General features: G+C 37.0%; 1 protein-coding gene across 7 annotated transcripts in view; it reads left to right on the top strand.

The window, feature by feature from the left end:
- The window catches only part of LOC105466167 (rhotekin 2), a 95,612-nt gene extending 74,383 nt beyond the window's left edge, over positions 1 to 21,229 (top strand). For 5 of the 7 annotated variants that reach the window (XM_011715145.3, XM_011715147.3, XM_011715146.3 and 2 more), the window contains 2 exons: positions 1,804 to 1,911; positions 3,220 to 6,122. In XM_011715145.3, coding sequence (XP_011713447.2) covers positions 1,804 to 1,911; positions 3,220 to 3,752 — 641 coding nt within the window. In that variant the 3' untranslated portion in view covers positions 3,753 to 6,122. The other 2 variants (XM_071069613.1, XM_071069611.1) reach the window with 2 other exon arrangements.
- The last annotated feature ends 5,726 nt before the right edge of the window (positions 21,230 to 26,955 follow it).

Raw genomic sequence — 26,955 nt, 5'->3', positions numbered from 1 at the left:
CATTTATCAATACAGAGAAGATACTGTACTTTATAATAATTTTTCTAAGAATGTGACAGAAATGTGTGCCAGTTTAAAGTGTTTCATTATTTTTCCATTAGATATGGGTTTTTTTCCCTGCCCCCAAGAAGAAAAAAACTGACTTTTATATATTTGTCTATAAAAGGAAGTGTGGGGAGGAATAAGTTATCAGATCTCAGATCCTAACATTCTAGAGATCAACCTTTGAAGCCTTGTACTTAAGAATTTATTCCCTTCATCAGTTGCTATGTTGCTTATTTTGAAATTTTTACCATATTCTGTGCTTAGCATCATAATAAAACATACTGAAAGGCTTTTTTATGTTTCTTAACTAATGGTGGTGGATTTTAAATTTATGCATGTATTATCATATTACTGTGATAGTATATTTAACTACAAACAACAAAAATGAGTAATTTTATTAAACATGAAGTATCCTTAGTTTTTAAGTCATAGAAAAAAACCAAGTTGGATATTAAATATGGATATACAACATAGGTGTATTACATTTACTTTTCTACTGGTATAAGATAGGCTATAAGAAGGTGAACCCCAGTAACTTACTTATAAAATTAATATATAGATATGTAGGAACTAGCATAGTTGCTTTCCAGCATGCAGGTGCACAATAAGTAAGAAAAGATTAAATTTTTAGACATCACTCAGGAGAAATCTAAAAAATTTAAGACTAAAATAGTGTGAATTAAAATAAAAATTAATGTCCACACTTAAATTTTAACTTAATAGTTGAAGAGTCAAGAGTATTTTTTCTTATTTCAAATGCCTTTATTTAATGTGTCCTTCCTAAAACAAATTAGACTCAGAATTTTATTGAGTGATATGACTTTATAGTAATAGGTTTTTTATATACCTTTTAAAACCTAAATGAAAATATAGTGATTTTCTAAAGTTAAATGATTTTGAAAAGCATGACAATCATCTTAAAGGAACAGTTATTAAATAAATAATTTTTCTTTCTTAATCAAAATTTTCATAGTTAAAACCATTTTTGAGAACCTCACTCCTTTATGTTTTTTTCTATTTCCTTCCAGGTAACTATATTTCAGTTGATTGTTTAACCTTTCAACGTCTTGAATACTTAATGTTTAATATTTAAAAAAGAGAACCTGCACAAACTTTTGCAATAAATAGAAATTTTAAAGTAGTTATTAACCATTTAGTGAAATAGAGTAGTATTTAATAGCCTAGAGATTTTAGCCTAATGTTTGCATAGAAGTATTTTTTTTCTTTTTCTTTTCTTTTTCTTTTTTTTTTTTGAGACGGAGTCTCCCTCTATCGCCCAGTCTGGAGTACAGTGGTGCAATCTCAGCTCATTGTAACCTCCACCTCCAAGTGATCCTCCTACCTCAGCCTCCTGAGTACCTGGGACTACAGGCACCTCCACCACCACACCCAGCTAATTTTTGTATTTTTAGTAGAGAAGGGGTTTCCCCATGTTGGCCAGGCTGGTCTTGAACTCCTGACCTCAGATGTTACCAGTCAGAAGAAACCTAGGCCTTCCAACTTGCTGGGATTACAGGCGTGAGCCACTGCACCTGGCCAAACTTTTTTTTTTGAATAGATTACTTTTATGTTTAGAACTGGACTTTGAAATTATGGATAGTACTAGGTTTTTCTGCAAGCCTCCCTTAAGGAAGTGCTTTATTTATAAATTCACTGATTTTTATTCAAAGCAAAAATGTATTGCTATCTATTAAAAATGAAATACATATCTTCACATTTATGTTTTAAACTGGTCTGCCTTTTTTCTGTCTGTCTTAGGCCAATGGAAGCATTGTTGTGAAGAACTTATGAAAATTGAGATTATGTCACCACGGAAACCACCTTTGTTCTTGACAAAAGAGGCAACCTCAGTCTACCATGATATGAGTAAGTGGTGTTTGTCTTTTCTGTGCTACAGGATAACAAAAACAACATTGTCCATACACACACAGCTTATTCTATTGACATTAAAATGCTTAAATTTTCAGGGCATAATCAAAATGAATGAAAAAAGGCTATGATTATAGACTAAGGAACTCATGTTTAATAGATGAATTAATACAGAATAATGAATACACATATTTTTCATAGTCTGAATGCTCAAGATCAGACAAAAAATTTAAGGCTTAAAATGAGTAAAGGCGCACTGAAAATAAACATTAGCTGAGTAGCTGATGAAAATTCTGAAAATAAACACTTGCAGATTCTAAAATGTCATCATGTTCAGTAATTTTTTTCTGTATTTTATTAAATTTGTTGTAAAGTAGTGTTGATAGATGCATATTAATGAATGGAAGCTTTCATCTCTAGCCAGAAAAAAAAATTGGTTAAGTTTAATACTTTGGAAAATTTTAAATTTCTAGACTCACTTTTATTCAATTTCCCACACCTTGAAGGGTGTTTATTTTTTGCCGTTGCCTCAGTAAATAATGTTGTGAACAAGAGCAAGTCAGTCTAAATTCTGTTTAATTTATCACTAATGTACCTGTACTTACATTCACTTTAAAATGTTAGGTTAAAAATGGTACATTTGGGTTCACACATTTTAAAATACCAGTAATTCATTTAATAGACATTTATCTCTGTTATTTTATTTTTCCCAAGGAAAATTTCACCTACCACTCTTATTGCCAAAGTGGTATGAGGGCATTACTCTGTTCTCCTGGGTTTTTGGTTTTAAGCATTTTCCCTTTTAACAGAGACTTTGCTGGTCTACAGGAAAGAATACTCATCCAAATACAGTCATCCCAATATATATCTAGCTTTTGTAAAAAGGAAATCTCTTACCTAGCAGTTAGAATAAGGTTTTAAATCCAAGAAATGTTATCCCATATATACTTAATGTATAGAATTTTTTAGAAAACACATATAACTCCCCTTTGAAAGCTGGATTTTGCTGATTTATATAGGAATATATTTATACATGTGTATGTATTATGTACATTATATGTATATTATATATGTTTTTTACATATACTATGTATTATGTGTGTTTACATATATAATGTATGATTAGTGCAGTGCATGATCTTTTTAGTTCTGGTGGTGTGGTTATTTTTACAAGTGAATGTTTTCCTTATCACAGTCTTTGATGACCATTATATATAGCATACTAGTTTGGAAAAGAAGTTATTCAGATAAAGTGCGTACTGGTTTTGAATTTTTTCATGTATTTTTTTCTAAAAATTATTATAGGCATTGATTCACCTATGAAACTTGAAAGTTTAACGGATATAATACAAAAAAAAATTGAAGAGACAAATGGGCAGTTCCTTATTGGTCAGCATGAAGAATCCTTACCACCTCCTTGGGCCTCACTCTTTGATGGTAACCATCAAATGGTCATCCAGAAAAAGGTACTGTCTCCTGCAAGTGAGCCATTACATGATGAAAAAGGGAAAAAGAGACGAGCTCCGCTTCCTCCTCCTGATAAACTTCCATTCAGCTTAAAATCACGTAACACAGATCAATTGGTTAAGGACAACTGGGGAAAAACAAGTGTATCTCAGACATCGTCTTTGGATACCAAACTATCAACCCTAATGCATCACTTACAGAAACCAATGGCTGCTCCTCGAAAACTTCTCCCTGCCAGGAAAAATAGATTAAGTGATGGTGAGCACACAGACACTAAAACCAATTTTGAAGCCAAGCCAGTGCCAGCTCCAAGGCAGAAATCCATCAAAGACATTCTGGACCCTAGATCATGGCTGCAGGCACAAGTTTAGAAAACTCTTAATGATAAAACATTTAACAAAATCTATAACTGTGAAGCTTAATTCAGAGGCATTATAGAGTAATGTGTAATTATATAGGTAAATATGATAGTGATTTATACCAATAATTAATAAGCTATTAGGTATAGAAAAACATTTTATAATGAAGAAATGGATTTCTCTTTTACTCCTGATTTTCAGAATGTGAGTGATTTTTCCAGCAGTGTGCAAGAGGCAGTTTCTAGACAATATCCTAATTGTTGGAAGGGTTAATTTATTCCTAAATTAGTACCAGGCAGTGAATAAGCCCTAGGCGGAATAAAGCATTAAAATTTCTTTTGGGGAGAGACTGTCTAGTAATTTAAAATGTGTTAAATATGAGCCATATTCTCATTGTGAGAATTTTAATACTAATGGAATGTTTCAAAGGTTTTATTCAAACCACAAATTATAGAATCCACCCAAGAAAATTTTCTTAGCATTCTGGAATTCTCATCTAATGGTTCACTGGCTCTCATCTATTGTTTAACTCACTAGTTTATAGGCCTGACCTTTTAAATTCCTGGGATAAATTTTGGAATATTAAATTCTTCATCTTAAAGGGAATTTGTAATGTGCTGTTCAAACTTGTTTCCTTGATGAGCCCTGAAATACTGTTGACATTAACTTTCATAAATGAAGCATAACACTTACTAGAGAAATGGTAGATGAAAAACTCTTTACATTCAATTTTCTGTGTGTGGTGCTGATTTCCATTGTGACTTTGGAATTTAGGGAAGTGAGTAGCTGATCAACACCTTAAAATTCATTTAATACGTATTTAAAAAGAAGATGGGAGATTCAAAAATATCAGAAAAGTTGGCCATGGTAAAAAATTTTCAGAATTCTTTTTTAAAATTTTAATTAGATTTCCTTTTCCTAGTAAGAGTTGATGTCTGCTAGCGGTATTTTTCATTAAAAGTCATATTCTTACAACAATGACATTGGAATCATTTCCATAGGAGGTAATTTCCATAGCAACTAATCATAGTGACCCAAACAGGATTATAAAGTCAAGTGAGGAATAAATAGCAGAAAAATACCTTAAAGGAACAAAAACATCCATTTTTTATAATAATGCTTTTTGTAAACAAGAGAACAGTTTTAAAAATCTAATCAGAATTTCCAAATAAAACAGTTTCCATCAGGTGTCAGCAACAGCACTAAAAATCTCAAATCACACTGAACCCTAAATGTCATTGCAAGAAATAAAAAATTAAGAATTAAATTGCTGCCCCGTGTATAATCTCGAGATCTTTTTAAAGCTAGGAAGAACTCTATTTGGATCAGAACTACATGATTACAAAGTAAAATGAACACTTGACCAAAAAACCACATTAATTTAAACGGAGCCTTTCATTATTTTCAGATAGCAGGGTCTTTTTCATTTATAGAGAACGATGTAACTGCCAGGACACTTTTGTGTTTGCCCAGGACTCCTAGTAAGTATTGAATCGTGAAGGGAGTGATGATAACAAAAGGTTTCTTGTGACTGGTAACACCAGGACAGACACAGGTTTGGGTGAGAAGAAAATACTATATGCCTGCTTGATGGCATATAGAGATCATCACATGTGTGGAAACCTTAAAAAGTGGATATATTTTTCTAACTAGAAGGCTCTTGTAAGTTTCTGTTATGATTGCCATTTCAATAAATGACATTAAAAATCTAAAGGATAATGTTTGAATTTTTGGTTATTTTTTAAAACCTCATTGCTGTTTTTGACAGCATTTGTGATTGTCATTGCCACTAAATTATTGAGCTAGAAGATGCTGCAGGCAAAATTGTTTCTGAAGCTGGCATCTAAGCATTCTTTTTTTTTTTCCTAGTTGATGCCTGCCTTTATTACAAATCAGTATTAAAACTTCCAGATTATATTCTTGTCATTGTTCCTCATGCAAATAATAGCAGGAAGGATTTAAGTTGTATAAGAAAAAGAAAATATTCATATAGAAATTACCTGGCAGTTACGCCCTCAGAGCAGAACTTTGAAACAGGTCTAAAGCCCTTTTTACCTAGAACCATTTAAAAGCCTGAGCAAGGACCACCACCTCCTCCCCACCAAATTATTCAGTCTCTTTCTGGGGAGGCCTAGCTTACTATATGTTACAAGTCTGAAATGGGCCTGGTGTGGTCAGCTCCTGAAATGCTAATTTACCTCTTCCCAAAAGAGTGTAGTTATAATACGAAGTTGGTTATTTTCTTTCTTTCCTTTCTTTTTGTCTTTGTTTCTTTCTCTGGCACCCTCTCCTCTCTCTCTGTCTCATCCCCCACTCCCACTTTCCCTCTGTCTCTCCTCCTTCCCTTCCTTTACAGTTATAAAAAAAAAAAAAATCTAAAAATAGTAAAGCACTGGGTTAAAGAGTGTTTCAAAAGAAGTGTTTGTTTTCTCATTTCTTAAACCAGAAGTTTATGACAAAGAAATATGCCATGTAATATGAAAGCTGCTTCAGCTTTTTATGAGCTTTCACATTCCTTGTTTGTCCTTTTAATTTGTTTCTTGATATATGAAGACTATAAACTTGAAGCAAAGAGTTAGCTGTCAGCTCTTGATAATATAATTGGGGAAATAGAATAGATATTTTATGATATGATAATTCTGATGATCTAAAGATAATGTCTTAGACAATTACATTTACATTTCAAGCTCTGGGATATAAATTACGTATTCAGCATTAAGATAGTATTATTTTTAATTGCTACTAAGTGGTAACTTTTGTATTTTAATATCTTGCAAGGGCAAAAAAGACATTTTTAAAATTCTAAATGCACACCTCCTAAGGTAAATAGTCTTTCAAAAATATCAGGCATGCCAACTCTTGCTGAGTTTTGTTAAATCCTCCTTAGCTGTCTGCAGTGCCCCCTGACTTCTTTTAAATGGTTGTGAATATATGTGGAAAACTAAATCCATTTATTATAAATGCCTTATCTTTACCCTTTGGGATCCTACTAAATGCATTTTACCTGGTACTATTTATTAAAAATGGAAGCTGTCTTGAATTAGAGACACCTCACGTAAGGTAGGTTAAGCAGTCAAGTATTTCTTTAGGCTTATGTTGTTCAGCACCTCAGCCACCTACTGAGAAGTTAATTAATTCAGTCCAAAATGAAATTATAGGGCAGTTTGGTGCAATTTATGTTAAATGCCATTTGAATGTAATCACCTGTGTTACCACGACTGAGGTACAACTGTACTACATGGACAGAATGCTGCATTGCACCATGAGCAAGAACTGCTCTGCAAGAAGAATATTTGTCCCTGTGGTCTGAATTTATCAAAACTCATTTTCTTGTTAAAGAGTGAATTATCAAATAGTAATTAAACTTTAACTGATGACCATTTATATTCTAGTAGCTATCTTCACTGTTAGTCTTAAATTATAATGTAGACAAAGTTGACATTTTCCCCTTACATTTCAAAGGCATTACTATTTTTAAATGTTTACATATGTTTATATGTTTGTGTGTAACTGCTTCATTGCTATTAATAGTTAAATGAAATCTGCTGGCCGGGCGCGGTGGCTCAAGCCTGTAATCACAGCACTTTGGGAGGCCGAGACAGGCGGATCACGAGGTCAGGAGATCGACACCATCCTGGCTAACACGGTGAAACCCCGTCTCTACTTAAAAAAAGAAAAAAAAAAAAAATACAAAAAACTAGCCGGGCGAGGTGGTGGGCGCCTGTAGTCCCAGCTACTCGGGAGGCTGAGGCAGGAGAATGGCGTAAACCCAGGAGGCGGAGCTTGCAGTGAGCTGAGATCTGGCCACTGCCCTCCAGCCTGGGCGACAGAGCGAGACTCGTCTCAAAAAAAAAAAAAAAAAGGAAATCTGCTTATTCTGGATCATAGATGTTCTTAGTTAACTCTGGGAAAGATGTTACCTTTGGGTTTTTAAAAGAAAAGTCTTCGTTCGAAAATATATTACGGTGTGTTATTTTCCGACGTGCTTGTGTAATTGGCTTTGTTTATAATTTTTATTTTTTAATTAAATATGCTTCCAGCTTCTGGATTAAAAAGTATTATATCATGAACATACATTTTTTTAAAGTACCAAAGGCATTTGGTAAGCAAGCCCAAGTCATGTAATTGAAACTTCTATACATTAAAAGAACTGATTTCCGAAGACATTTTCTAACTTTTTATCTTTAAGTGCTCCTCTAGACTAGACTGATGTAAGTAGACAGTGTGGTGGAATCAGTTTAATCAGAAAAAGACATACCAAGTAGCTGATGCTAATTATTATAAGACTAACATTTCTATAGCCATGTTGTATAATTAACATTATTAAAATGTTTACATATAATCCTTCTTAAAGTATACTCTTTAAAAAATCCATTGACATAACCTTACTTTTAGTTTAGTGATGCATAATTTCCCCAGAGCTTAAGCCACTGCAATAAATTAGGTACCTAGGATATTCAGTCGCTGCCAGCCACAAGGAGTCTCCTTATTTTAATGTACCTCCCTCAGTACTTTATTCCCGCCGAGCACCTCAGAGACGGGGGAGAGAAATGAGCAATCCTGGCTCAGTTGTATTATTTCAGCATTTTATGTCTAAATCTGTAGTGTGGTCAGAAATATCGAACATTAAAAAAAAAAAAACTTTAGGGAGAGAGGCCTACTAATCAATGTGCTTAGAGAAACAAACTACATTCAATTAACAACAAAAAAAAGTTACAGAAATTTTAACAAACATTTTTCTTTATCTGAGTATAGGAGAAAATACTAATCCCGACACATTTGAAAATTAGGAAAGATCATTCCAGATCTTATGGAAAAGTGTGTTTTAAATTGCAGCAGTTTGCTTTTGAGACATGGTAATCTCGTAATGTAACTACTAAAGAAGAGGTAGATTGAAAAGATCTTGTATATACATAATTATGTCAGATGTTTCAAGATATCAAAATAGTTTTGTTGAAAATGAATACTTTTTGGTGTCTTGTTTAAAATATTTTTATATTTTGTTTATCTACTCAAAATTATTTTTATGAATGGATGCATTTTTGTTGAACTTAGCCCTCTTAATAAATATCTTTAACTGAATTAGTTTTAACAATTTTATAATTTTATATTAATAGGGAGAAGAGTAGTAAGAGGAATTATTCACTTATCTCAAATATTAAAATGTGTGTTTTATGTATACAAAATATAAAAGTATAGATATGAGATACATACATACATACATACATACTCATACACATACTGTGTTAGATTCTTCAGGTATTTTCAGTTAGTTTTAAAAAATTCTTTTAAAATGTGCTTCCAGTGAAGCAGAATAAAAAGTTCAAATCACCTTCCACAGTTTACAGAAACCATTACAACCCAGCTCCAACCTGCCATGCCCTACTGGGTACTTCATGCTCAGTTCCTGTGCTTGTAGGACTAGCTGTTGGCTAGGGGTCACTCTTAGCTCCTAGAAACTGTGCTGTGGCCCTTGCAGGTAGCCCCTTCAGCCTTCAAAGTCAGCAACAGTGCATCAAGCCTCCCTCATGCTTCAAATCTCTGACTATTTCAGCTGCTCCCAATTGAAAGTGCTTGCTTTTAAAGGGCTCATATGATTAGATGAGGAATGCCCACCATGATAATTTCCCTTTTGAGTAATTCCAAGTCAACTGATTCGGAAATCCCTTTTGCATGCAATATAGTCATGAGTGTGATATCTCATCGTCTTCATGGGTAAAGAGCCATTGAATTAGAGCCACTGGAGTGCTATTTTAGAAGTCTACCCACCACACCCTATTAGATTTTTCAAGGGCAGGAAGCATGTTTGATTGACATTTTAACCCTGTCATAGTATTCTGTAATGAGAGTGAGTACAGATTATTGGGTAATATGTGTAAGATACTATGCTGTGTTAAATATTTTGTATAAATTAATCATTACCATATTCTCTCAATAGCCCCACTTAACACACATACAAGAGTGGAAGACTTGCTCTGGGTCATATACTGCATGGTGGTTGACTGTGGACTCTGGAGTTAGACTTGGGTTGAATTCTAGCTCTGTCATGACTTAGCTATATGATTTGGGGCTTTTCTTAACCTCATTTGGGTTTTTTATTTTAATGTTTAAGATTTTAAAAAAACCTTATAAGATAGTTGTGTTTATTAAATAAGATAACACATAGTCTAGGACCTAAAGATACTTAAGTTCCTGCCTTGTTTCTACAGGTTGACATATAGTATGTAACACGTGTATGAAGAGGGAAGAGGATACAGCTGATAGAGACCCAACACACACATAGTAACTTAGTCATTTATAACCCCTCTCCTATTTTCATTTCTTGCTTGATGTGAACATGCTAGGCTCACAGTGCATAAAAATTTAGTAAATACCTAAAAGTGTGTCCAAATACTTATTGTTCATTGTCTCTTGAGCTCTATATTTGGCATTATTGGGGCTTATGAATTAAAAGACAGCCTATTCTTAAGCTCACGTGAATTCCAGTGAGTTGAACCAATCATTAGAGCTTATGGAGATGAAGCATGGTTTGACCTGCCTCCCATATAGCTAACATAAATCTATCTGGATACAAGCAATCTCTACCTACCACTGGGAAACTTAGGTTATAAAGATTAAAAAAATACATAAAACACTATGGGCAGTATGAAAGAGTAATCAGTATTACACAATTTAGCATCTAATTTTAAGTGCTATGAAAGAGCTGTGAGGGATTGAGTTAAGGCTGGGCACGGTGGCTCATGCCTATAATCCCAGTATTTTGGGATGCCAAGGCAGGCAGGGAGTTCAAGAGCAGCTTGGCCAATATAGTGAAACCTTGTCTCTACAAAAAATTTTTAAAAAAATAGCCACGTGTGGTGGCACATGCCTGCAATCCTAGCTACTTGGGAAGCTGAGGTGGGAGGATAACTTGTAACTTGAGCCTGAGAGTTCCAGCTGCCATGAACTCTGATCAAGTCACTGTACTCCAGCCTGGGCAACAGAGTGAGACCCTGCCTCAAAAAAATAACAAGTTAAGAAGTGCAAACGTATATGAATATCTTGCAAAGATGTAAGGATTAATAATAATAGGGTTTTCAAATCTAGAAGGAATAAGTAAAATAGAAGATAATTCATCTAATGGGTTCCTGGAGGAGTTTCAATTTTGCAGCTTTCAAAGGGAGGTTAGTAGAAGTGGAAAGGAATGAGTGGATAGGGCAGTTGGCTGGGCAGAAATGGAATGAGCATACTGTAAAGTAAATTGTAGGTAAAACAAGTAGGCATGATTGAAGCAAATGTGGCAGTAGGGGAGAGATGGGATATGTTGTACCACACAAAGGACCTTGAATGGCAGTTCAGGAAAATAAGACGGGTTAAGCTAGAATAGTTGGCATCAAAACTAGAGCTGACAGAGTTAGAATGGGCACCCAGCTCCTGGCTACCATTAACTAGCCACGTTGTCTTGCACAATGTATTTACTCACCTGTTCAACTTCCTTATTAACGTTAAACAGGTGAGTAAATACTGTGTTCAATACAACATGGCTAGTTAACAACTGGGATGGCTGCTGGTGTTTGTCTCAAACTGATTTAGACAGCCCTAGGTCCCTGAGTTGATGCTGTTGGAGGTGGCAACCAGTAGGGTGATGCCAAGTGAGGGAGTCTCTGGGTCTCTCCTAATTTGGCCAAAGCAGCTCTAAGTTTGTCTGTTTTATGTTTTAACCCCATGAGGTAGAATTTTAACAGTCCCCAATTACTCCAGATTAGTAATTGGAGGCACAAAACAATTAAGTAACTTGCTCACAGTCTCCCAGTAAGTAGAGAAGACAGGATTTGAACCTAATCGGTTATTCGAGACAGTGCACTCATCCTCCTCAGTATACCAACAGCCTCTAATAAACGTGAAATAGCAAAAAAGCATTGAGACCAAGGTTTGCCAGACTAGCCTCCAAACTCTTTTTTTCCCCAGTAACGTGGTCACTTGATGTATTCCTTTGCATTAAAGCCCCAGATGAAAATCCATTTCCTTTACAATTAGATCCAGCCTATATTATTCTGTGCATAATGCTTGGCCCTGGGTTAAGGGAACATTTGGGTATATGTAAACCTAGATAGACTCCACTATCAGGCTGCAGAAAGCACTAAAAGAAATATGAAGGAGAAGAAAAGATAAATTCTATCTAGAGACATCTGGGACTACTAGAAGAAGTGGTATATGAGCCAGACCTTGAAGTATGAGTTGGTTTTCATTAATTACATTTCTTTAGGTAGAAGGCAACAGAAACTCACTTAAACTGAAAATGAAGAAAAAAAAAGGTGGGTGAATTTATTTATTTATTTATTTATTTATTTATTTATTTATTTATTTATTTTAAAGGGGGGGGGGGAATCTCTGTTGCCCAGGCTGGAGTACAGTGGCATGATCTTGGCTCACTGCAACCTTCCCCTTCCAGGTTCAAACCATTCTCCTCCCTCAGCCTCCCGAGTAGCTGGGACTACAGGTGTGTGCCTCCACGCCCAGCTAATTTTTGTATTTTTAGTAGAGATGGGGTTTCACCATGTTGGCCAGGCTGGTCTTGAACTCCTGACCTCAGGTGATCTGCCTGCCTCAGTCTTCCAAAGTGCTGGGATTACAGATGTTAGCCACTGCACCTGGTGGGCGAATTTATTGATAGGCTATTGGAATCACTCAGAGGACTGAAGAATGCCTAGGAAAGGTTGGACAGGAAAACTCAGGGGTTCTCAGCAACATCAAGATTGAAATAAAGTGCGTTCCTCTCCTCGCTTGTTAGAATGGCCTTTCGGAGCCATGAGTTGGAAATTCAAAATGATTCACAGAACATAATTGCCTAGAACTATGATTTCAACCAGGGGTAATTTTTTTTTTTTTTTTTTTTTTTTTTTTTTTTTTTTTTTTTTTTTGCCCACCACAAAACATTTGACTATGTCTGAAGACATTTTTTATTGTCGCAACTAGGGTCAGAAGGCGCTGCTTGTATTTGGTGGGAAGAGACCAGGGATGCTGCTAAACATCCTATAATACACAGGACAAGATCCCCACAACAAATAATTATCCAGCCCAAAGCATTGGTAGTGCCAAAGTTGATAAACCCTGGCTTGGAATACCAAATAATTACCATCTAAAATAAGAACAAGTGTAGTTAAAAAAAAAAATGTAGAAAATAAAACAGGAATGAAAAGAAAGGAAAGCTCTTAGGAGGCATTTGGGAAGGATTTTTGGAGGAAGTAACAGTTGAATTGGGCCTTGAAAGACGTAGGATTGATTGGGCTCCGCAGATACGGGGAAAAAGCATTGGGAGCAGCGGGAACAGAATGAGCAAAGGAGTAGGAGCATGATGGTAATTTAGAATACGTTCACAAACTCTCTGACACTCTCCCCTTCAAAGGTGGAGCTTAGTTCCCCTCCTATTGATTGTGGGCTGGACTTAGTAATTCATTTCTAACTCAGAGAATATAATGGAAGTGATACTGTGTGACACATGAGGCTAGGTCATAAAAAGATAGCACACCCTTACTGTTCCCCTCTCTTGGGATCACTCACTTAGGGGGAAGCCAGTAGCTATACTCAGACAGTCCTGCGAGAGACCCATGTGGAAAGAAACTGAGGCCTGTCACCAATAACCAGCCCCAACTTGCTAGTGAGACACCTTGGCAGCAGACCCTCAAGTCTAGGCATGACTGCCACCTTCTGAGAAATTTCAAGCCAGAAATGCATGGCTAAGCAGCTCCTCAATTCTTGACCTACTATAACTGACAATAGGATAATGAATGCATATTGTTTCAACCACTAAGTCTTGGGGTTGTTTCCACTGTAATTGATTGCTAAAAAAGCATGAAAATGTAGCATCTACCTAAAAACCCGAAACTGTTTCATTTGTATATGGTTAGGGATTACTGAGAAATAAGATTAATAAGGCAGATGTGGTCAGATCATGGATGGCCTTGAATGTCAGTCTAAAGTTTGCTTTTTTTCTGGTATGCTGAAGAAATTTGCCATATGGGCTTTAGTGGATTCAGATCACATCTCTGACAGATTCTCTCTGAGTAGTTGGGGCAGGGATAGCTACAGATAGTATTGGGGAGCATCCTCATAAATTGTCTCTAGAAGAAGAAAAGCAGCCTGTAAATGCCACCACTACACATTAAGTTCACTGAGGGCACAGGCCACTTTTTTAAAAAGGCATGCTTTGTCAATATAAGTATGCTGAGAGAATCATGCCTCACCTGACTTGATTTTAAAATTTCTAAAAAAGAAAAAACAGTGGTTCACATATATCCAGGTCACTAATATGACACTATTGACTTGATTTTTCTTGCCTGGCAGCTCTTTTGCAAGAAGAGGGTGATACATTAAATTGCATCAACCTGTGACATCTTAAGGTGACTGAATGTATCAAATTCTCTTTTCGGTTCGCAAGAGGAAAGGAGAGGCCCGAGGGCTCTGAAGGGTGACACAGAGGGGTGAACAGATTGAAGGGAGAAAACTTTAGGGACCTCAGGCAAACCTCACATGTGTCCAAGGACTTTGAATAGAGTTCCTGATTTCTGCTTCCCTCTGAGGATTATTCAACTGAACTTTTTCCCTATTTTTTTCTTTTTTTTTTTTTGTAATTTGTGATGCCAAAAGTGTTCCTTAAATAGTCAGTTATGAGAACAAAGCTGCCGTCATCCCTGAATCAGTCACTCAGAGGTTATCTGGGAAATCAGAATAGTGTGTCTGGTATACTTCAACATCTTTGTTGTATTAGGCAGCAAAGCAGCCCAAGAAATTAAGTTTAGTAAAACTTTGAAATCATTTGGAGATAATAATTCCACTTTAGACCGATTTCAACCCAGATCAATTACTAAAATAAAATGCTTAGGGTGGAGAACCCAGAAAGCTTTGGACTAAATGCACCACAAGTCTTATCAACACCAGGTCTGTTTAATGTTTTTGCCATAAACTTCCTGGGACGCAATCAATAACTTGTACTATTAATAAAATATTTTGGGAAAAAAGTACTCAGCCAACTTATTGCTAGTTCCCGTCATATACAGGACTCTGCTAGCTGCCTGGGCATCTGAGGACGGAGGATGAAATTAGTTGGATTTATTCATAGGGTTTAGTTCCAGTGTCAGGAAAAAAAAAAAAGTTTTTCTGACCAGTAACCAGTAGTAAAATAACCATTGTACAATGTTGTACTTTTGTTGTAGCAGCAGAACTGTATTTCCAAACAATACTTTCTGTAGACTTTTAATACATAAGACAGAGCCAAGTGGAACTACTTGAAAGCGGGAAGGGGGTGAGGAGCAGTTGGCCTCCCACCATGCCTCTCCCCCACCCCCACCCCAGCACTCTAAGAAGCTTCTCTATAGGACACACATCTGTCAAGGGGCAGAAAGCTACTTTCCCTATTGCTTTAATCTCCTTTTCAGCTACTGCGTTTTGTCTTCCTCCACAGTTGAAAAGTCTCCATATTTGTCATCTTCAAAACAAGATAAGGTTCCCTCATCAATCTTATTTTTAGTAAATCAGCAGTTGAACTCACCTTTCTTTAGCAAAACCTAACTACATACACAGAAAGGAAACTTTTTTGGAACTTCTCACTCTCTGAATGCATTAAGTAGAAACATTAGCTGAATTATAAAAAGTGCCCCTAATATAAAACAAAAAAAGATGAAATGAAAGCATATACTAAGAATACGCAAGACTGAGAGCTCCAGGGCAGAGGAGCCAGGCATGGAGCAAACAAAAGCAAAGGTATGATAGCCCAACTCCCTCCTGTGGCAGCCACACCTTACAGTCTCCAGCCATTGCAACACTGAAAGCACATTGTCGTGGGTTCAAATCCTAGCCTTGCTACTTTCACCGACTGGCCTTTGGCAGTTCAACTTAACTCTTTTAAGGCCCAGACCCTGTAAAGTGGTAATCATAGGACCACTGCAAGAATTCAATAAGAGTTTATATATAAAGGCGTAAAATTCCAGGAAAACAGCAAATAATCAATACATGTTAGCTACTGTGGCTATTACTATTATCCCAACCCCAGAGGTTGTTCTAGGCACAGGAAGCACCTGATGTGCTTTTGGAGACTCCCCACATTGGGGTGGCTGCAAGATGAGGAGTCAGCAGTCACATTTAACTGCCATGAATTCAGATGTTAGATTAACCGGGTTTCTTCCTAAAGGAACCAAACCAAGAACTTTTTCCTTTGATGTCTCAACACAATTTGAAACTGAGTCAATGTCTTTGCCAAAAGCAATCTTTTTTTTTTTTTTTTTTTTTTTTTGAGATGGAGTCTTGCTCTGTTGCCAGGCTGGAGTGCAGTGGCGTGATCTCAGCTCACTGCAACCTCCGACTCCCGGGTTCAAACAATTATCCTGCCTCAGCCTCTGGAGTAGCTGGGATTACAAGCACCCACCACCACACCCAGCTAATTTTTGTATTTTTAGTAGAGATGGGGTTTCACTGTCTTGGCCAGGCTGGTCTCAAACTCCTGACCTCATGATCTGCCCACCTCGGCCTCCCAAAGTGTTGGGATTACAGGCGTGAGCCACCGTGCCTGGCCTGCCAAAAGCAATCTTTGAATCAAAGCTGGAAGAACTGATGCAATCAATATTCATTAGTTTGGGACTGACTTGGTGCCTGAGTACCAGTCAACTTGGAGGGTCTGCCATCAAAATTATGAGGTTTTTTCTTTCCTTTTTTAACTGTGGAGGTCCTATTTTTGATAGATTATAGAAATAAGGAGTGACAAGTCAAGCCGTCATGAGAGGAGAGTCATCTGAAGTTGGTACTGAAAACAAATTTGGCTGGCAAATTAGAAAAGGGAAGCAGAACAATGGGAAAAATGTTAGCAAGATTTCCTGGGAGTTGGGGATGGTGATGATGGCAGGGGCCCTGGAGTGACCGCTTACCAGTTAGTGGTTTACCTGTTAACTTTGGCGGATGTTTTACTAGTGAATGGTAAGATTTCTGATTGAGCTTCAGGCAAGACTGTCTAGTGAAAACTATACTTCTCTTTACTCTTCAGTAACTAACAAGGCCTGTTCTTTACTCAGTTCTTATTTGAGGTCTTTGTTAAGAAATTAGAAAATATAAATAGAATATTAGCCTCTTGGGTTATTTGGTTGTTGAGAAATTGTTCTCTAGAGAAAATATAATTTCATAACTGCGGTACTTAGTTAGACTAGGAAGGCTCCTCAGAGATAACCTACTTCAACCTCCTTCTGTAGGCAGAAGCCATGCTCCCAACCCATCATATTGATGAAGATCCAGCCTCTATTTGACATTATTCTTTAAGGTTGTTTGCTTTTAGAATTTTCAGCCCATTTCTTGTAAGTTCCAGTTCTAAGAAAGACTTTTTTACATATTAAGACAACTCATTTTTCCTGAAACTTGCAATCTTTTCCACTGACTGCCTTTTGTGATTCTGATTGGTGGTGACTTTCTGGTTTTCTCTTCACCTTTGTGGGGGACTAAAGGTGATTTTTTTTTCCGTAATAATAGTAATCAACTACATAATCTCCAGAAACTGATAACTGCCAGCAACTTCCAAATTCCTCTTCACATAGCTTCTCAAATACTTCATTAGAACCAGTGTGAAAAATTTAAAATACAATGTGGCATTTCTCTAGTAGAATATAAGCTTCATGAGGGAAAAGACACTTGTCTTCTTCCTATATTCTTAGCACCCAGTACAGCACCTGACACATAATAATGACCTTGGAAGAATATTTAAGAGTCACTGAGTAAACATTTTGTAGAGCTGTCCATGTTTATTTTCCATTCAGTGTTTACCAGGTGTCTGCTATTTGGACAGTCACTTCCAATTGTTCATTAGTACATGACTTTGGTAAATATATCCCCTGTGAAGAGAAATATTATAACTGCTATGGCATTCAACACTGGTATTTCAGTTACTTAAATAATCCACCCACTGATGGAGTGAACTTTGAATTAAATGCTTTGAAGAATAAAGTGAATCTTGATGAAAATCAAAGGCTGAAGAAATCTTGTTTGACAGAAGGCATGAACAAAAATGCTAAAATTAATACTGTTTGTGGAGAAACACTCATTCCACCGCAGACTAAATGGAGTTCAAGAGTATCAAAATGCCTATGTGATCAAAAGGCAGAAACAGCTTCTTTTTACTAGGTCTGTTAATATTCCAGGACTCATAATATTCTGCCTACATGAGCACCTGTGTTTGTGGTAACTCAAAGTATTTGAACACCTTATCTCATCCAACCTCAAATTTCCTGTGAGGTAGTTAAGCACCGAGAGCTCTTGGTACTGTTTTCAAGATGAAGCAGATGAATTAGAGAGGCCGTTCACATACCGAATTTCACAGAAGCCTATGGAGGAAATGACGGGGAGACTTACCAGTTAACGCCCAGTTGCAGAAATCAGTGTCAGAGCTTGAAAGGACCTTATAAACCCCTGATCCAATGTGGACTCTCCTAGTAAGACTCTTGTTTGCAGTGACTTGGTTCATTTCACCAACCACACAAATTTTAAGTAATTTTTAATCATAAAAGTAACAGAGAACATAGTAATACATATATACATACAAACGTGATACAGAAAGGTATCAAAAAACAAAAACATATATTACTTCCTCCCCTAACATTCCAGAGCCGCTTTCCAAAGATTCCTGTTACCCAGAGGTAACCACTGTTAACAATTTTTAATGTATATTTCCAAACATTTTTTATGCATTTCAAAGTGTGTGCATGTGGGTGATGGGTGCACCAAAATCTCAGAAATCACCACTAAAGAACTTACTCATGTAACCAGATACCACCTGTTCCCCTAAAAACCTATTGAAATAAATAATAACATAATAAAAGACTTAATAAAAAAATAAAAATATGTGCATGTATATATACACGAAATGACAGCTGATCTTCAAATAACATCATTCCGTTCAATGTCATTTCATTATACTGTTAATTGGAAAAAAATTGATTTCTGCCTGGGGCCCCTGTTTGTGTGGAGTTCTCATGTTCTCCCCATGTCTGTGTGGGTTTTCTCTGGGTACTCTGGTTTCCTCCCACATCCCAAAGATGTGCATGTTAGGTGAATTGGTGTATCTACATTGTCCCAGCCTGTGTGGGTGTGTGTGTGAGGTGCCCCCTGCTAGGGCATGGCATCCTGGCCAGAGCGGCTTCTGCTTTGCGCCCTGAGCTGCTGGGATGGACTCTGGCCACCCTCAACCCTCAACTGGAATAATTGGATAATTATCTTGTTTTTATTAATCTTTCTTAAATGTATATATAGTTCACATTTATTTCAGTGTTTAATGTTAGAAGTGTTTTAGTCTTTAGAAGTCTGGTGATGTTTCTGTGACCAGAAATATGCCATAGGAACTTAACTCTTGTTTATATCAATTAGCCTGCAGTAAATTTGGTTCCTTTGTGTGTTTCCTTAAAGCCGAAGTTTCCAAGTACCTACTGATGACATCAAGTGAGGACTTAACTTGTGTGTTGCAGCTCCTATTAAATTGCTACACTTGGAAGCATAGTAGTCATTTCAAACTTTAACAAGATCTGCTATTCTGTTCCAATTCTGACCTTCTCACAGTTTTATTCATGTAGTAAACACCACCTTGATCCTTCTAGTTATTCAGGTCAAAACCTTTAAGTCATCTTTGGTTCCTCTCTATCCAGAACACCGTATGTCCAATTCACCAGCAAATCTTATTGAGTATATGTTCAAAATATCTCCAGAATCTAACCACTTATCACCATCTCCATTGCTTCCACCCTAACTCAAGCCACCAGCATCTGTTGCCTGAATTATTACAATAGCCTTCTAACTGGTCTCCCTACTACTACATAGCTTTCTACTGTCTATACTGAGGATAGCAGACAGAGGGATCCTCTGAAAACACAAGTCAGATCATATACCTTCCATGCGCAAAAAACATTCAAATGCTCCCCAGTTAATTCAGAGTAAAAGCTGAAGTAAAAGACTGTCCGTGGTCTGCTGACCCCATTACCTACATGACTTAATCTCCTGCTACTCTAGAGAAACTTCACTCTCTTTGTTCCACATATACTGGCTTTTGCGCTATCCTGAACATGCCTGGCATGCTCCTGCCTCGGGGCCTTGCACTTGGCTGTTTCCTCTGCCTGGAATGCTCTTACACCAACTATCATCACTTCATTTGAGTCTTAATTTAAATGTAACTTTCTCAATCAATCCTTCTCTAGCCCCTCTTAAAATTGCAACTCCATCCCCAAACTCACACTCTGTATTCCCTTTCCTGCTTTTGTTTTCTCCTTAAAATTCATTTTTACTCATTTGTCTTTTTAGTTATCTGTCTCTCTAAGGTAGATTATGTTTCTAAAGATGACTACATTAACTTTCATCCCGCATGTTGTTTTCTCATGTGACATTGTCATTCTCCATCAAGAAATGGAGCCTATTTTACCCTCACTTGAATCTGAGTTTCTGCCTTCCATGCTTGGGATGCCTCCTCTTGGAAGTTCACAGCTGTATTAGAAGAACAAATACCCTGAAACAACCATGCTGTAAGGGGGCCCAAACTAGCCAGGTGAAGAAGAGGCCATGTACCAAAGCTCTGGACATGTGAATAAAGCCTTCTGGAACCGTCTGTGCCAACGTCACCAATCAGCTGAAGGGAGTCAAGGAAGAGATCCAGTCAATACTGGATGGAACAGAAGAACTGCCAAGCTGAGCTGTGAATTCCTGACTCATAGAATTGTAATGAAATAAAGGTTGTTGTTTGAGGACACTATGTTTTGGAATAGTTCGTTAAGCAGCAATAGATTCTTGAAATATTCCCATACTATAATGCAAGCTCCACGAGGATAAAGATTTTTATCGTATTTGTTTTATTTTATTTTTTTGCCTGCTGCATCCCTGTTGCCTGCTGTAGTGCTCAGAACGAGGTAGGTTCTTGGTAAGTATCTGTTGAATGAATGAATATATGAATGAAAGAGAGAACATAATGAAGAGAACATTACTAGTGGATCCATGTTTATTTCCAGTGCCATGAAAAAATAGGATATGGAACCTAAATATGGCAGTAATAAGAGAAGTTAGTAGCCATGGGCATGCTGCCTTGCAGGGCCAGCTTCCCAGGCTGGCCAGGATGCAGAGAACACTTGGCAATATATCTCAGGAAAACCAATTTCACAGACATTGTCTTCAAACTTTTTTTTTTTTGAGACATTAAATCAACCTTTTAATAAGCCAAATCGTCTTTTAAGATGAAGCTTGTCTTTTTAAATGTAAAGTAACACAGACACATGGTAAAATTTTATACAGCACAGAAAGTAGTAGAAGGAGAAGAGTTTCATTTTACCTTGTTTAACAGTTCCTTTGGTAGTAGTTAGAAAATGTCTAGGCATGAGCGAGGACTTAAGATTCATTCTATTTTGTTCCCTCTTTTTTCACTCTACGTAGTATCTTAAAGAGATTTTCCTAAAGGCATCTACAACAACAATTAGCTTTTACTTATTGAATGCTTACTATAGCTACTCTTGTTAGTCTGTGTAGTGTTGCTCTAAAGAATTACCTGAAGGCGGGCACGGTGGCTCATGCCTGTAATCCCAGCACTTTGGGAGGCTGAGGCGGGTGGATCACCTGAGGTCACAGGTTCAAGACCAACCTGGCCAACATTGAAAACCCTGTCTCAGCCGGGCGCGGTGGCTCAAGCCTAAAATCCCAGCACTTTGGGAGGCCAAGACGGGCGGATCACGAGGTCAGGAGATCGAGACCATCCTGGTTAACACGGTGAAACCCCGTCTCTACTAAAAAATACAAAAAAAACTAGCCAGGCGAGGTGGCGAGCGCCTGTAGCCCCAGGTACTCGGGAGGCTGAGGCAGGAGAATGGCGTAAACCCGGGAGGCGGAGCTTGCAGTGAGCTGAGATCTAGCCACTGCACTCCAGCCTGGGCGACAGAGTGAGACTCCGTCTCAAAAAAAAAAAAAAAAAAGGAATACCTGAGACTGAGTAATTTCTAAAGAAAAGAGGTTTATTTGGTTTATAATTCTGCAGACTGTACAAGAAGCATGGTGCCAGCATCTGCATCTGGTGAGGGTCTCGGGCTGCTTCCACTCATGGCAGAAGTTGAAGCGGAGACAGTGTGAGCAGAGATCACATAGCAAGAGCAGAAGCAAGGGACTGGGGGAGGTGCAAGGTGGGAAGGGCCGGGTACAGTGGCTCAAGCCTGTAATCCCAGCACTTTGGGAGGCTGAGGCGGATGGATCATAACATCAGGAGATCAAGACCATCCTGGCCAACATGGTGAAACCCTGTCTCTACTAAAAATACAAAAATTAGCTGGGTGTGGTGTCATGTGCCTGTAATCCTAGCTACTCAGGAGGCTGAGGCAGGAGAAACGCTTGAACCCAGGAGGTGGAGGTTGCAGTGAGTGGAGATCCTGCCACTGCACTCTAGCCTGGGCAACAGAGCAAGACTCCATCTCAGAAAAAAAAAAATAAAAAATCTCCGGCAGGAACTAATAGAACCGGAACGCACTCACACACCCCTGAGGTGAAGGCATTAATCTATTCATGAGGGATCCACCCGCATGACCCAAACACCTCCCATTAAGCCCACCTCCAACATTGGGGATTAAATTTCAACATAAGATTTGGAGGAACAAATATCCAAAATATAGCAACCACCATACAATAGACGATTTCATCCTCACAACAACCCAGTGAAGTCGATGTCATCATTATTCCCATTTTATAGATGAGGAAACTGATACTTGAGGGGACAACGTAACTTGCCCAAAGTCAGACACTCTGAAAATGAGAGATTCAAATTCTGACTCCATGGCTATGCTTTTAACTTTCTTTCTCTACTGGCTCTGTCACAGAAAGTGAACTCCTTATCTCTAAGTGCTGCATTGTTGTATTCCATAGCAATGACTGGACTAGCAACTCCGAAACAATCTTTTGTGCAATCTAGGCTCAATAAATAAGTATATATATTAAGGATAGTGGAAACCAGGTTTCTTACTGTTGGTAATGGAATTTGCATGTATGGAAAGGGGAAGACTAGAACATACACTGTAGTGTTGGGTTTGAGTTGGAAGTATCACTGTGGGCTATTTTTTTTTTTTTTTTTTAACATATCTATCCTAGCTCTGTCCATTGAGAAGGCCTAGAAATAGTGACTTACCAGTAGCTGTAAACATACTGAGCCCCCAGATCTTGGTTCTAAATACTATTCTCCAGTAAAAGGAACCAGAGATCCTTGACTGATTCTGGTGCTGGGATAGGGACAGCACATGATGAGCCTGGAATATCTTGTTGCTCCAAAAAATACCCTCAAAAACCAAAGCTGGAAACATTTGAGCAACAAAATAAAGTATTATTGGATGATAACACAGAATGTAAAATAACTATTTTTTATCCATACTGATATAAATTGTTGAATAGGTAAATAATAGGAAAGAATTCAAAATAATTTATGCAGATTCTCTACTATCAAGGAGGTGAAGCATAACTTCACTTCTTAAGCCAGTGCTTCACTTGGTGACTTCCTTTCATAGAGTACAGTATGAAAAGGTAGGAAAAAAAACCCGTAGCTTCCAAATAGAAGAAGCTGACAACACCATGTCGGGCTGGTGGGAGCTTTCAGTTGGCTCCTCTGTTCCTTTGACATGCCTCCATCAATGTGTTTTTGTTTGAGCACTTCTTTTCTTTTTGGTAAAACAAAATACTCCAGGCTCTTCCTATATATTTCCTCCCCCAATCCCAGAACCAGCCATTTCTCCAAAGAGCCCTAGTTTATTTTATTTCGAGAATGGTATTAGAAACCAAGATCTGGTAGTTCAGTGTGCTCATTTTTACTGGGATTTCATTGCTTCTAGCCTCTGCAGACAGAAGAAAATATATGTGTATATATGAATGTACATATCATATCTATAAATATTTCTATCTATATTAAGTTAAACATGAGTTTAAACTGATGTCTCCAACTCTAAACCATGACCACAAAGATCAGTGTAGCCCCCTCCCCTTCATCATCTGTAACCTCTCACTGGAACAGTGAAAAACCTGGCTCCTACTATCCATTATCCACTTATGTTCAATTTCAGTATATATGTATAGTGGTAGCTAACTTTTTTATTTTAGCCATTCTAATTAGTAGATAGTAGTATCTTCTAAAGGTTTCAGTTTCCATTTTCCTTGTGATTAAAGATGTAGAAGATCTTTACATGTGTATTCTTCGCATTGGTATGTCTTCTTTGGTTACATATCTGTTCAAATCTTTTGCCCACTTAAAATTAGACTTTTTCTTCTCATTATGTTTCAGAAGTTATTTGTGTACTTTGGATTCATGTCCTTTATCAGATATGTAGTTTATAAGTATTTTCTCCCAGACTCTCGCTTATTTGTTCATTCTCTGACCAGTGCTTTTAATTTTGATGAGATCAGCTTTATCAGAATCTTGGTTTTTATTTTATTATTTTACAAACTACGTTTTTGTTGTCATGTCTAAGAAGTGTTTGTCTAACCCAATGTCACTGATATTACTTATATGGTTTTTACTTCAAAAAATTGTACAGCTTTGGTCTGTGATCTATTTTATAGTTTATTTTGTATATGGTGTGATATATTGATTAATTTTTTTGCATATGAATATCCAATTACTCTAGCACCCTTTATTTAAAAGACTACTTTCTCTTCACTGAATTGCCTTTACAGTTGTAGAGTTTGTAGAGTTAATTGTTCATGTTGTTGTGAGCAATTTTTTAATGCAGCAACTCCCTATTTTGTTCCATTGATTTATTGTTCTATCTTTACACCAATACTACATTGTCTTAATTACTTCAGCTTTCTGATAAGTCTCAAAACCAGGTTATTATTTCTAAAACTTTATTGTTTTTCAAAATTGTTTTGGCTATTTGAGATTCTTTGCATTTCCATATGAATTTTAGAATTGGCTTGTTGATTTCTACTAAACTCCTGCTGTCATTTTGATTGGGATTATATTTAATCTATAGATTAATTTGGGAAGAGTTACATTTTTTTTTTCTTTTTTGAGACAGGGTCTTACTCTGTCACCCAGGCTGGGTTGCAGTACACAATCACAGCTCACTGCAACCTTGACCTCCTGGTCTCAAGTTTTCCTCCTTCCTTAGCCTCCCAAGTCTCTGGGACTACAGGCATGCACCAACATGCCTAGCTAAGTTTTGGTTTTTTGTAGGGATGGGGTCTCACTGTGTTGCCCAGGCTGGTCTCAAACTTCTGGGCTCAAGTGATCCTCCTGCCTCAACCTCACAAATTACCGGGATTACAGGCATGAGCCATCATTCCCAGCCAAAAGTGATATCTTAACTGTCATCTGGCCCAGGAACACAGGATATTTTTCCATTTGTTTAAGTCTTCCTTAATTTCTCTCAGAAATATTTTATAGTTATCAGGGTACAGATCTTGCATATCATTTGTCAAATTTATTCCTAACTAGTTCATTTTTGTGGTGCTATTATAAATCATATTTTTTAGTTCAATATCTTCTTTCATTGCCAGTATATAGAAATGCAGTAGATATTTGTATATTAATCTTGTATCATGCAACCTTGCTAAGCTCACTTATTAGTCCCAATAGTTTCTTTACAGAATCCATTGGATTTTAACATAGATGATTATGTCATCTCTAAATACAGTTTTACTTTTTTTCATTTCTATCTGAATTTATTTCTTTTTCTTGCCTTACTGCACTAATTAAAACTTCCACTATAATGTTGAATAGAAGTGGTAAGAGCAGAAATTCTTGTATTATTTCTGACCTTAGAAGGAACATCCAGTTCTTCATCACTAAGTGAGATGTTATCTATAGATCTTTCATAGATGCTCTTTATTAGGTTAAGGAATTCTCTTGCATTCCTAGATTGCTGAGAATGTTTATCAGGAATAGTGTTATATTTTGTCAATGGCTTTTTCTGCATCTATTGAGATAATCACATGGTTTTTCTTTTTTAGTATGCTAATGTAGTAAATTACATTTGTGACTTTTATATGGTGATTTTGAGAAGTTAAACTTATATTCATGGGATAAATGACCACTTTGTCATTATCCTTTCTATATATTGGTAGAATCAATTTGCTAAAATTTTATTCAGCGTTTTAGCATACATGTTCATGAGGGATTTGAGTTTGTAGTTTCTTTTCTTGTATGTTTTTGTCAGATTTTGGAATCAGGCTGATGCTGACCTCAAAGAATGAGTTGCAAAATATTTCATCCTCTTCAATTTCCTGGAAGAGCTTGTCTAAACTTGGTATTAGTTTTTCTTTAAATGCTTGATAGCATTCATCAGTAAAGTCATCTGGGCCTAAATTTTTCTTTTTTTGAAAGTTTAAACAAAAAATTTAATTCCTTTAATAGATTTAGAGCTATTTCGTTTATCTATTTATTCTTGAGGAGTCTTTAGTAGTTTGTATCTTCCAAGGAATTTATACATCTCTTCTGGGTTTTCAAATTTACTGGCATAACATTGTTTGTAATATTCCTTTATTACCTTTTTAATATCTGTAGACATTATTGTAGTGTCACCTCTCTATCCTTATATTGGTAATTTCTTCTCATTTTTTTCCTGACTATTCTGGCTAGAGGTTTATTAATTTTATTGATCTAAAATATCACTTTTCATTTTATTGATTTTCTTTATTGTTTCTTTGTTTTCAAGTTCATGGATTTTTACTTGTTTTCTATGCTTTCTCTTCTGTATACATTGGATTTCATTTGTTTTCTATTTTCTAGTCTCTTAAGATGGAAGCTGATTTGAGACTGCTCTTCTTACCTACTACAGGCACTTAGTGCATCAATTCTCTCCTGTGTACAACTTTAGCATTATCCTACGAATTTTATTCCACAGTTTTCATTTTTATTCCCTTCAAAACACATTTTTGGGCTTTTTTGTTTGTTTTTTTGAGACAGAATCTCACTCTATCGCCCAGGCTGGAGTGCAGTGGCACAATCTTGGCCTACTGCAACCTCTGCCTCCCAGGGGTCAAGTGATTATCCAGCCTCAGCCTCCTGAGTAGCTAGAATTACAGGCACATGCCACCACGCCTGGCTAATTTTTGTATTTTTAGTAGAGACGGGGTTTCCCCATGTCGACCAGGCTGGCCTTGAATTCCTGACCTCAAGTGATCCACTCGCCTCAACCTCCCAAAATGCTAGGATTATAGGCGTGAGCAACCATGCCTAGCCTCAAAACACTTTTAAATTTTCCTTTCGGCT

Source organism: Macaca nemestrina, chromosome 9, assembly GCF_043159975.1.
Source record: "Macaca nemestrina isolate mMacNem1 chromosome 9, mMacNem.hap1, whole genome shotgun sequence".
Lineage (NCBI taxonomy): Eukaryota > Metazoa > Chordata > Mammalia > Primates > Cercopithecidae > Macaca > Macaca nemestrina.
This window is presented reverse-complemented; position numbering and strand designations above follow the sequence as displayed.